The sequence below is a fragment of the Vipera berus genome (assembly GCF_964194415.1).
Source record: "Vipera berus genome assembly, chromosome: 3".
Lineage (NCBI taxonomy): Eukaryota > Metazoa > Chordata > Lepidosauria > Squamata > Viperidae > Vipera > Vipera berus.
Window position 1 is genome coordinate 207,680,241 of NC_138204.1, and position 13,111 is coordinate 207,693,351.

At 43.4% G+C, this 13,111-nt stretch overlaps 1 protein-coding gene across 4 annotated transcripts in view; it reads left to right on the forward strand.

Moving 5' to 3' along the window:
* The window catches only part of PHF20L1 (PHD finger protein 20 like 1), a gene marked incomplete at its 3' end in the record, with an annotated part of 71,777 nt that overhangs the window by 42,114 nt on the left and 16,552 nt on the right, over positions 1–13,111 (forward strand). For all 4 annotated transcript variants that reach the window (XM_081323305.1, XM_081323304.1, XM_081323306.1 and 1 more), the window contains 5 exons: positions 611–863; positions 3,955–4,161; positions 4,813–4,869; positions 5,515–5,613; positions 7,577–7,741. In XM_081323305.1, coding sequence (XP_081179431.1) covers positions 611–863; positions 3,955–4,161; positions 4,813–4,869; positions 5,515–5,613; positions 7,577–7,741 — 781 coding nt within the window. The remainder of the gene's footprint in view (positions 1–610; positions 864–3,954; positions 4,162–4,812; positions 4,870–5,514; positions 5,614–7,576; positions 7,742–13,111) is intronic.

The following is a 13,111-nucleotide window of genomic DNA, read 5'->3' on the forward strand; positions in this document are numbered from 1 at the left end:
CGTTTAATGATTTTGAATCTGGCAAACAGGAAGTTAGAATATTTGCATCACTAGATAGTTTTATAACACAACCGAGTTTTACAATTGCAAACTCTTAATTGTGCTTTTTAAGGAATGCTGTAGAAATTCCTGATACAGAAACATGGCAAAATTTGGTCAACCCAGTCAGAGGTTAATAAGTTTGGAAGAACTATGATGCTCAGTCACTAAGAACTGAAGAGATGTGTATGGCTTCGCATCCTAATCCAGAGATCAATATGAAGTAATAAATTGCATATGGAAGGGTTGACTTCAGACACAGAAGAAATACCCGTTCTCCCCCCCCTCCTGCTGTGTTATACAAGAGGGCTTGTGTGGAACATTCTTTCTCTGTGAAATGAAAGAGAAGGATGTCCACAGAGAAGATCACTGGATTGGGATGACGGCCTTTGGCCTAGTCCCTTTTTAAACGTTTTAAGATGCGTAATTTAAATTTTTTTCTTTCCTTCTGAAAAAAAAAATGTTTAAATGCTAAAGTTGCTTTTTTTTTTTAAAAAAAAATCAAAGTAGAATGCAAGAGCTACAGTGAAGAAAATGCAATAAAAGTATCAATTTCTTATTATTTATTCAGGAGATATCACCTAAGCCTCAAAGTCAGAAAAAATATGAAGCTGATATTAGCAGTTCTGCCAACATTCACAAATCGGAACTGCTTCTCTCCAGCCTGGCTTCAGGAAAGTCGCGCAGCAAGAAATGCAAACAAGAATCTGGAGATTCTGCAGGGTGTCTAAAGCCCCTTAAAACGCCAATTTCCCCAGAATTAATACAAGTGGAGGATTTGACCCTGGTCTCCCAGCTTCCTTCTTCTGGGATAAATAAAACTAGTGAGCACAGACATTTTAAAACATAACCTTAATTGAGAAGTCATCATTGGTGGGCGGTGGTTGTTTTGTTTGAATATGGCTTGTTGATCATGAGTAGATTTTTTTGGGGGAAAAAAAAGGAAAGAAAGAAAAACAGGACTTCGAGGAAGGTATGTCATGGAGTCTATAACAGTATTATAATTCAGTTCACCAGAAAAAAAAGAAAGAAAACGCAAGAACATAGAGATTTCTTGTACCTTTGGCGTCTGAGGAAAAGAAGAAAATTTAAAGCAGGCAACTGCTCTTCCAATTTGCAAAGATTTCCTTGTCCTGTTGCCTGGAATCTTCTCTCTCTTCTCCTCTCCCCTCTCTCTCCTATTTCTCCTCTCTTCCCCTTCATTCCCCCCCCCCCAAATTTTACCAGGTGACTGACTCAAGGCTGATTTTTGGTTTTGTTCCTGTCGGGCAGAATTTCTTCTCTGCAGTGGCACAGTGTCTCATACTGCACAGAACAGCAAAGCTATTGGTGATCTGCTGACCATGAAACCTTCTAAAAAAGGAGAGCTTTTCCTATGTTTTTGTAGCCCATCCTATATTCCTCTACTATGACGAGCCAACTCCTATTTTCTCCATTACTGGTTAACAAGAAGCCGTTATCCCACGTTTGAGATAAAGGTCCAAAGTTGTTCTCTGAGATGAGATCCAGGAATGCATCAGTTGAAATGTCTACCATTTTAGAAGATGGCTAAGCACGTTCAGCATCAACGGAAAAGGAGATTTGTTTTTTGTTCCCTTTCTTGTGTCCAAGTTCAGCACACTTTTCCTTGTCCAAAGGTTTAATCCTTTCTCACCTATAGATTAAAAAAATATGTTGGGAGGGGAGATGTTTTTATTTTTGTGAAATAGCAGGCTAACACCCCCCCTCCTTTTTTTTTTTTGCTCCTGAAAAATGGTAAAATGAAGAATCAGAAGAGTTGTTTCTTTGGGCTGTCTTATAATTGGCATGCACTGAAAGAAAACTCAGGATATGACCCAAACAGAAGTATGTACAAATCCAATTGATTTGGAGAGAATATTTTCATTTAACAGGGTAGGGAATAAGAAATGACTAACCTAAACAAAAATTATCCCGAAAAAAATAGGAGAAAACATTCATTGATCTTTACATCTCCAGTAGATACAACGTCACATAAATCTGTAAATAACCTTTGCTGAGGATGATTTGAGTCTATTAAATAGGGAAACGGAGCAATTTTTTTTTAAAAAAAAACTCCATTTCATAATTAAAACTGTTGCTTTGGATGGTTTCCACTTCTTTTTCCATTTTTTTTAAAAAATTGTTTTTTGTTTTAAAGCCAAGATAACATTTAAATAGTTCCTAGTGTGGAACCTTATGGACCATCTTTCATTGAGGGGGAAAAAACAACACCCTTTTTTATTTGGAGTATTTGGCAAATGCTTTAAACTTCAAACAATTTGAAATGGAATTTTCTGCATGCCCCTTTAAAATAATAAAATATCTCAGCCTCAGTAATTAGGCTTTGTAAGGTACACCTCCGAAGTGATTTTCATGATTGCACATGCATGAAAATTAACTTCATTGGTTTCAGTCTGTCCAAAACCGTGAAGTCCAATTATATTTAATAGAAGGGTCAAGCACTTTTTCACTGAAATTAATGTGATTTTGTAATGTTTAATTTTGCCTGGATGAAACTTAATCACAATCATAATTTCTTTCTCCTCATAGACAAATTCTAGAAGTGTACTGAAAGAGGACAACATATTGTCTCTATGGGGAAAGAACTTATGAATAATTTGCATAAATAAATTTCACTTACCCACAAATACAAGATTACAAGACCGTGTCAAAAATTTTAGTAGGTATTAAATGTTGCAACAGTTCACAGCTATGCAGCAAAGGACCAACTACTAAAGCTTGATAGCCAGCAATCCAGTTATTGATTTTTCCTGATAATGATTTATACCATGCAAAAAGGATGCCAGTTTGCTTAAAGGTATTATAGACAATCATGCATTTATCTCACGTTAGGTTACAGCTAACGTCTTAATTTGTTATTTATAGCTAAATACCAAAGCAGTTTGTAGGCAATTCATCAAAATAAATACTGGATGCAACCTAACAGTAATTGAAAAACAATTTTTAAACGTACCTATAATATAGATTTAAATAATATAACAGTGATATCCTTATTGACAGCTAAGAGATTAGACTGTCTACAGTCTGTCGGCAAAATGAACGATTAACGTTCTCTGCACAATGCTTCTGGAGGCACTATGGTTCCAAGGAAAATATTTATTATTAATTCAGCATACATTGTATTTTTAAGTATTAAAACAATTTTGGGTCTGGATGTGTATCATTCTGTCCTTGATACACTGGCAGTTTTATTCATGAGTTAAGACAGACATTACATAAGCCAACTAGATTAGATGTGTTAGTGCTAGTTGCTTTTGGGGTCAAACCTGCTTCAGACAATCTTATTTTAACACAAGTTGTAGTGGTTGCTATTACGCCCATGGTTAGTCCCAGTTAGTTTTATCCTTCCCCTCACCTATTTTTGTTTTTAAAGTTGTGAATTATGGGTAGATGAGAACTATTGGAAACGACTGCCTGATGGTTCCCTTAAAAGACGTTAGCATGTGGTTGTGTCTGCTTCGTGAACGTCGTAAAGTCTCTTTTTAGGTCGACCACAACCAGCGAATATCCTTAGATCCTTCAAAAAAAAAAAAAATAGCCACCGGAGATGAAGATGACAGCACTTAGCAACTGATTCGTTGTTTCACAATTTTCTAGAAAAAAAAAATACTTCCCTCTCTCTCTCTCTCTCCAGTCATTCATGGCAAAGGGTTCTCCATCCATGCACCCCCCCCAAATGAACTCAGGCTGATTACTGGAGGGTAATGTATTTCCCTGTTAATCCAGAAGCAGAGAGAAATCAAGCATTTTAAAATGAAGCCGCCTTCACAAGACGTCTTTTTAACAAAGAGCTTCTGGCTAGTAAACAAGGCCTTTGCCACACTAGGGGTATAACTTAACAACGCCTAGGACACAATGCCCATCTGTTAATACTGCATTCTTTCTTTTGTGTAGTTCCCAATGTTGCTCATGTATCCCTTGAGAAGCATGGACTAAGTCTTCCTCTTGACTTAAGCAGTAACTTGGATGTTTCTGCCCTGTTCATTGGGGAGGCTGCCCGCTATAGCAAACAGACCAATCAGGAGAAGGAAGAGAACCAGATTATTAGATGCCATCTTTCCAAAGCAGGAATGGATGGCAGAGTGGCTCCGGTGGCCCCAGGTAAAATGTCTTATCAATCTTTTCCAAGCGTATTAAATATGCCTTTGCCTTTACAGGGAACTACGGATCTCTTTGTTATTTCTGTCTCTGCTTCTACGCCTATCTAGAAGATGAGTATTTGCATATTTGTTTGCAAACCTCTCTCTATATGTCCTGTTTATTCCCCAGGAAACAGAAACAGTTTGAGAGGATAGTTATTTTAATTTCTAATTATAGTTGAGATTGGACAACTCTATTGTAGCTAGCTTTCATCCTGCTACTGTATTCAGTTCTGTGTGGACGTAACAGTCCATAGACAGTTTTTAATCTTTTTAGCTCTTGATTTTATGTAGATTTTCCTAAGGTTAATGAGCATTGCCAATCTTTCAGGTCCAAGATGTATGAATGAGCTAATCAAAACATATCGGTTAGGTTCATATATAAAACAATAGTTTGGGCTTGACATGCTGTATGATTTCACACAACTTGGTTTATACACTATATTTTGTGGTTTGGCGTGTTGTTTAAACTCAAATCAGGAAAGTATGTCTTAATGGGTCAAGGAATCATCACCAATCTTTCCATAAAAAAAATGAACAGAAACTCAATTTTTATTTTTGGAAATAATATGGCTAAAATTTAGATAAATCTGTACCATCTTTGACTCTACAGGAACACTGAAAATTGAGAGGAAATCAAAACTGGAAGAGAGATCCTCATCTTTACTTGGTATGAGCATAAAATTAAGAACTTTCATGGTAATCTTTTTTTATCTTTTTTTTTTAAATGATCTGTATCACTTATAAATGACGATACCCTGTTTTTAATTATTGGGGGCATGATTTGATAGTTTTGTTTCTCCAATATTTTTGAGGCGTTGATTCATATTTATTAAAGGGAGAAACTTTAAGGACTGAGATTATTTTGTAATTCTAAAATTGGATCAGTTGCTAAATGAATGTGATTACTAGCTAACAGATTTGTACTTTTTGATGCCCAAATGCCATTGAAATGATGTCTTTTGCATTGAGTTCGTTCACTCTGACATTCTTATGCAGACATACACGATGCTGAGAAAAACAAATCACATTAGAGCTGAGTGTTATATATACATTTGCTCTTTTCTATATTTTTTACTATATTTTACTGGCCTATAAATCTTAATTCCTAGTTTAAAATTGGTTCTTTCAAATTTCCCTTCTTTTCCCAGTGCCTCCGGTGCTTAAAATTAATATTTGCTTACCACGTATTTCTCCACTTGATCAATTTCATTCCCCCCCCCCCGGCAGGATATTGATTTTTTAAAGGGATTTGGATTCTTTTAGATTTAAACTATCCTTCATTTAAATGACTTTTACCATTTTTAAATGGCAGGTAAAAAGAAGGAGAAGGAGAAAAAAGAGAAGAAGGAAAAAGATCTGAAGTCAAAACAGAAGAAGAAGAAAAAGAAAAAGAAGAAATCAAAACAGCATGGTAACACCTTATAAACAAATGAACAAAACATGTCCCCGTGGTTGCTCTCATATGGTGATGAATTAGATTTTAAAACAGGTGCTCATAAAAAAAAAACCCTAAACATTGCTTTAGAATGTGCTCTGTTGCCTCTCTTCAGGTACAACTTGCTGACTAGTTTTACCCAGGGCTTTTTTTGTCATAGAACGCTCAGAACGGAGTTCCAGCACCTTTTTTGGATGGAACCTTGTAGGGTAGGCAAGGCGGGTTGTATGACGTGTGTGAGTTCCGGCACGCTTTTTCTTTTACAAAAAAAGCGCTGGTTTTGCCTGTCTTCCAGTATCCACCTTGTGCTTTTTCTTCGACATTTCTTCTCTGAACAGGAGTGGGTGCTCCAATTCATCCTTGCTAAGTTCTCCAGCTATTATATGAAGACTTTTTTTTTTGAGGGAGGGGGTCACTTATAAGAGTGAAAGAATGTATAATTTACTCGATTGGATATGCAGTATGTAAAGGGGCTTGTAACCCCTTGTGCTTCTGTCCTGAAATCAGGATATTTATCATATGCCATGTTCTCTGACATGTACTCTGATTCTAAGAAGCTTATAAAATGCCAACTTTTAGCAACAAGATGGCAGCTAGTATGGCCCAGAGGCCTGTGTTATCTGAAAACCGTGAACAGGGAAAAAATGAGAATTGATTCAGACCTCCGTCGTTTGTTAGTTCTTTGAACATAATCACAAGACAGGCTAAACTTTGATTCGATGAGACCTGGCGTGATTTTAGCACACGAGTTTCAACAGTGCTTAAGGCAGAACTCTAAGCTGCAGTTGTTACCCACGATTTGTAAAGCATTTTCTTATTTAACCAAGGCTTTGTGTATGACGGAGGTTGAGATTTTCCCTGATATTAAAACTTCCTTTTCACAGTCTCTGGATCCAGAGACAAGGAGATGGGACATGTCTGCAAAATGACGCTTCCATATCGCGAACCCACTTTGGCTTCCTTTTTAAATAAATAAATAAAAACGCCCCTTGCAGTTTTCTGTGGAGATTCTCCGTCATCCAGCTCATGGTTGTCCCAAAGGTGCTTTTTTTTTTTTTTTTGGAAAGGCAACCGGAGCGTCTCTGTTTTTGCTTGAAGACATTTCACTTCTCATCCAAGAAGCTTATTCAGAACTGAAGAAGGGTTCCCTTGCGTTTGAGCGCAGTCAGGAAGCTACAACCCCAAGGGAAGAGGAGATCCAAATCTCTCCCAGTCAATCGATGGTGGTCCTGATTGTGGACCACTACACATTTTGTCACTATTTTTCAATACAATTGGGAGGGAGGGAGGGAGGGAGGGAAAAGGAAAAGGAAAGAGGTGACAGGAAGTACAACTGCAAATTATGGCTGATAATTGTTTACTGGGTCATTATAAAGCCAGGATTAGGGCCACGTTTGGTCTAGTGCAGGGGTAGGCAACCTTTGCTCTTTTATGACTCGTGGACCAACTCCCAGAATTCCTCAGCCAGCCATGCTGAGGGGAAAGGGAGAGGTTTCCAAGCTGAGCCATGCTAGCTCAGGAATTCGGGGAGTTGAAGTCCATGAGTCATAAAAGAGCCAAGGTGGCCTACCCCTGGCCTAGGCCTAGGCCGCTTTATGACTCGTGGACTTCGACTCCCAGAATTCCTGAGCCAGCCACGCTGAGGGAAAAGGGAGAGGTTTCCAAGCTGAGCCATGGTGGCTCAGGAATTCTGGGAGTTGAAGTCCACGAGTCATAAAAGAGCCAAGGTTGCCTACCCCTGGGTTAGCCTCTCACAACCTGTCTTGCCAGTCAGTGTGAAGCTAGTGACTTTCTGCCCCTACATTTTTCTTAATAAATTACTTCAAAGCCAACTGATGCAATATCCCAGGCCTTTGAACATTCAGGTTTGAAACATGTAAAGTTGCATTTGTTCTGTGTACAATCCTCTACACCTGCACCCCTGTGATTCCCTTTGCAGATTACTCTGACTTTGAGGATAGCTCTCTTGACTACTTCGACAGGTGCTCCTCCCCCTTCACTAGGTCTTCTGGCAGCTCGCTGACGCTCCGCAGCACAACCACCGAGAAGAGCACGTCCTATCAGTACCCGAGGGCTATTTTATCTGTCGACCTCAGCGGTGAAAGTAGGTCTGCTTTACTTTGTGGTGCTCTTCAAATTGACATTCCATTTTCCTGTTAATTTAATCCAGGGGTCTTCAGACCTGGCCCTTTTGTGACGTGTGGACTTCAACTCCCAGAATTCCTCAGCCAGCGTGGCAGGCTGGCTGAGGAATTTTGGGACTTGAAGTCCACACGTCATAAAAGGGCCAAGTTTGAAGACCCCTGGACTAGAATAATAAATGAGTCTCACAGGTTACAGATGATCCACTGGGCCAAACTCAAAAGCAGTTCTAGTCTTGGCTGTAAAAGCCAGCTGGGTGACCTTGGGCCAGTCACTCTCTCCGAATCCATCCAGCTCACAGAGTTGCTATTGTGAGGAAAATAGGAGGAGGAAGGAGTATTAAGTATTTTTGCCACCATGAGTTATTTATAAAAATAAGAGATAATTGATCAAGAAGACCAGAACTAGCAAAGTTTAATTATGTTGCTTAATCTTGTTTAATCTTTTTAAATTTTTGTATTTTGTCTTTTAATATGTATTGCCCTGTTCACCGCCCTGAGTCCTTCGGGAGAAGGGCGGTATACAAATTAAATTAATAAATAATAAATAAATAAATGTTAGTCTTAAAAAATAGGCCAGACAGGCAGCATAAGCAGACAGCGCTCTTTACAAGATACTGGATTTTTATTTTTTTACTTGACACTTTCGTTATGAATGAAAACTTTTAAAAACGTTTCTCGCCCCTTTTTAATTTAATTGGTTGGAGCACAATGGGTGGTTTACTGCTAACGTGGAGATTTACTATTGTTTTAATGGTGGCTGTACTTTTTTTGCTAGCCATTTAGAGGAAAAACGCTAATTCATCTTATTCCTGACAAACTCTTTTTGACTGTTTCTGGTTATTTCTGTGCTTCAGCTTAAAAAGTTTCTGAAAGAACAGTGCCCTAAATAGCTTTAGGTATTTTTGTTAATATAGTGTTCGCCATGCGGAGAAGTATCCAAATAAATCTTATCTATTTTGGATATAAGAAATAAACTATTTATTCTGAAGTCTCATATTAGAACACAGAACATGGAAGGGACCTTGGAGGTCTTCTAGTCCAACCCCCTGCTCGAGCAGGAGATCCTAAACCATTTCAAACAGGTGACTATTCAGTCTCTTCTTGAAAGCCTCCAGTGTTGGAGCATTCACAACTTCTGAAGTTGGGAACTAGAATGTGTTGGACTGCAATGGACTACAGGCTCCATCACTATTTTTCTGAGGTGACAGGAATTGCAGCTGATTGTAAACAGAGGAGAAGAAGTGGGGAAGCTTAACCTGGTGGGCTTCATATGTGTGGGGAGAAGGTTGATTTCCAAACTGAGAAATTCAGAGATTGCCTCTTGTGTTGCTCTTCCGGAAGGCTTAGATTAACCAATTCACCAAGTGCTCTTGTTCTCAGCAGCTTGAATAACTGAACAATAATTGTCTGGTTTTGATATATTAATACTTACAAGTATTATCATTCTCTTTTCTATGGGAGGTATTTATGTATTTCTAGTCTCCCTTTTACACTACATATCAATACACCTTTATTTTCTGTGTCAAAAAATAAAAATAAAAATGAAGTCAACCCATTCCACTGGTTAATTGTTCTCACTGTCAGGAAATTTCTCCTTAATTTAATTTAATTTAATTTCTATACCGCCCTATTCCCGAAGGACTCAGGGCAGTTTACAGGGCAGCATAAAATACAATATAAAAATAATATAGAATTAAAATACATTAAATTAATTAAGCCCAATTAAAACAACATTTAAAAAAGCTAAAACCCCTTCAGTCCAGGCCTGATAGATCGAAAAACCAGGTTTTCAGGTCCCAGCAAAACGAACGCAGATCGGGGGCGGTCCTAAGTTCCACGGGTAAATCATTCCAGAGGGCAGGCGCGCCCACAGAGAACGCTCTTCCCCTAGGAATAACCCGCCGGCATTCCCTAACCGGCGGTATTCTGAGAAGGCCCTCCCTGTGGGAGCACACGGGATGAAGGGAGCTTGATGCCGGCAGCAGGTGTTCCCTCAGATAACCCGGACCTCGAGTTAAGACATGCGAAGAGGCCCCTGATAAAATTTTTAGCCGGTTATTTTAAGAAGTTAGGGAGGGGGAGGGAGGGGGGGGTAGGGAGGGAATCTTTAACCGGCACTCAGTCTGGTCCTGTTAGAGGTCCTGACGGGACGGGGTCGGGGGAGGTGGCTGCTGGTTCTGAGAATGTGGGGGTGGGGCTTCAAATCCCCACGGCGATAGGGAATGGCAGCAGGTGTTTGCGCGGAGGGCCATATCAACATCTGGGATCACGCCCCCGCTATCTCCGAGCGGTGGCGCGCTCCGACCCTCCGGTTAGCACCCTCTTACCCGGGGATGAGGGTGATCAGGCCCCTGAGCTCAGGTTGGTCTATTTTAACGCTAGATCCGTAGTTAACAAAGCTCCCCTCATCCGTGATCTGATCGAGGAGGAATGTGCGGATCTGGCGTGCATCACGGAAACTTGGTTGGGTTCGGAGGGAGGGGTGCCTCTCACCGAGTTATGCCCGCCAGGTTTCCGGGTGCTGCACCAGCCACGGGCTCAGGGCAGGGGTGGTGGGGTGGCAGTGGTTATTCGGGAGACCTTGTGTCCCCGGGAGGCCACCATTGTCCAGATGGCCGGGAGTGAATCCCTTCTCTTGAGATGTGGTCCTCGGGTTCAGTTGGGCTTGTTGCTCACATACCTGGCGCCCAGCTGTGTGGCAACAGCCCTGCCTGGGCTGCTCGACACCCTCTCGGGGTTGGCGGTGGAGTTCCCCAGGCTTATAGTCCTGGGTGACTTCAACCTGCCATCACTGGGGGGGTCGTCGGAGTTAGCTCGGGAGTTCATGGCTTCCATGACAGCCATGGGCCTGACCCAGGTTATTGAGGGCCCTACTCACGAGGGGGATCATACTCTCGACCTGGTGTTCCTGTCTGGACAGTGGTTGGATGATCTGGGAGGGGGTTTTCCATCTATCACCCCTCTGTCATGGTCAGATCATTACCTCCTGAGGCTGGTTTTCCGTCATGCCATCCCCCGCCGCTGGGCGGCGGAACCGACCAGGTGGTTCCGCCCCAGGCGCCTAATGGACCCGGACCGGTTCCAGAGGGCGCTTGGGCCGATACCTATCACCCTTACCCACAGCCCAGTTGATGCTCTGGTGGAGGCCTGGGAAACGGCTGCCACCAGGGCACTCGACTGCGTTGTACCCATGCGACCTCTGATTCGGCGCAGATCCCGTTGGGCCCCATGGTTCTCTGTGGAGCTCCGGGAGATGAAGCGTCGGAGACGAGGTCTAGAGAGCGGTTGGAGATCCAGCCGATCCGAATCCGACCGATTGCAGTTAAGAACCTTTATAAGGTCTTATCTTGCGGCGATAAGGACGGCGAAGTCTAACTACTTTGCCGCCCTTGTCGCATCCGCAGATAATCGCCCGGCCGCCCTGTTTAGGGTGACTCGCTCCCTCCTTAGTCAGGAGGTGAGAGAGGATCCCTTGCAGGGACGAGCCGAGGAGTTTAGTCATCATCTGGCGGACAAAATCGCTCGGATCCGGACCGGCCTGGACTCTGACTGGGCAGAGTCTGATGTGGAGGAATCAGGCGGTCTTGAGCATGTTATCTGGACTGAGTTCGACCCTGTTTCCCCTGATGATGTGGACAGGATCATGGGGAGACTGAGCTCCACCACCTGTTTGTTGGATCCGTGCCCCTCCTGGCTAGCTTATGCGGCTCGGGAGGGAACACGAGGCTGGTTCCATGCAGTAATAACTGCTTCTTTGAAGGAGGGTGTCTTCCCTGCCGCCCTGAAGGAGGCGGTGGTGAGACCCCTCCTCAAGAAGCCTGCTTTGGACCCGGCTGTTTTAAACAACTATCGTCCAGTCTCCAACCTTCGCTTTCTGGCGAAGGTTGTTGAGAGTGTGGTGGCGCATCAGCTCCCTATGTTCCTGGAGGAAACTGATTATCTGGACCCGTACCAATCGGGCTTCAGGCCCGGACACAGCACGGAGACGGCATTGGTCGCACTGGTGAATGATCTCTGGAGGGCTAGGGACAGGGGCTGCTCCTCTGTCCTGGTCCTATTAGATCTCTCAGCGGCTTTTGATACCATCGACCATGGTATCCTGCTGCGACGTCTCAGGGGGTTGGGAGTGGGAGGCACCGTTTTACGGTGGTTCTCCTCCTACCTCCAGGGCCGCTCGCAGTCGGTGTTGACAGGAGGGCAGAGATCCGCCCCGAGGTCTCTCGTTTGTGGAGTTCCTCAGGGGTCGGTTCTCTCGCCTCTCCTGTTCAACATCTACATGAAGCCGCTGGGTGAGATCATTCGTGGTTTTGGGGTGGGGTATCACCAGTACGCTGATGATACCCAACTTTTTCTTTCCACCCCAAACCAACCCAGTGATGCCCTCTCCGTGATGTCCCGGTGCCTGGAGGCGGTTCAGGTCTGGATGGGGAGAAACAGGCTTCGTCTCAATCCCGCCAAGACTGAGTGGCTCTGCATATTGGCGTCTCGGGTTAACCATGTTATTCCACCTCTAACGATGGGGGGTGAGGTGTTGCCCCCCGTTGATAGGGCTCGCAACTTAGGCGTCCTCCTGGATTCACGGCTCAATTTTGAAGATCATATAGGAGCCGTGACCAGGGGGGCTTTTGCACAGGTTCGCCTGGTGCGCCAGTTGCGTCCCTATTTGGACCGAGACGCCCTACGCACAGTCACTCATGCGCTTGTGACCTCCCGTTTGGACTACTGTAACGCTCTCTACATGGGGCTGCCCTTGAAGACCACTCGGAGGCTTCAACTGGTGCAGAATGCGGCCGCGCGAGTTGTAATGGGGGTTTCCCGATACTCCCATGTAACACCTCTACTCCGCGAGCTGCATTGGCTTCCGGTTGCCCTCCGGGTGAAATTCAAGGTGCTGGTTATCACCTATAAAGCCCTACATGGCCTGGGTCCGGGTTATTTGAGGGAACACCTGCTGCCGGCATCAAACGCCCTTCGCCCAGTGCGCTCCCACAGGGAGGGTCTGCTCAGGGTTCCGCCGGTGAGAGATTGCCGGCGGGTGACACCCAGGGATAGGGCCTTCTCTGTGGGAGCGCCTGCCCTCTGGAACCAGCTGCCGGTGGAGCTGAGGACTGCCCCCGACCTCCGATCATTCCGCCGGGGCCTGAAGACCTGGCTCTTCGAGCTCTCGGGCCCAGACTGAGGAGGAATTTTTAATTTGGGGTTCTTTTTTAACTGACTACAGGGTTAATTTAATTTTTTTTTAATTTGGTTCTTAATTTTTGTATTTTGGATTTTTAATTCCCTGTAAACCGCCCTGAGTCCTCAGGGAATAGGGCGGTATATAAATACAA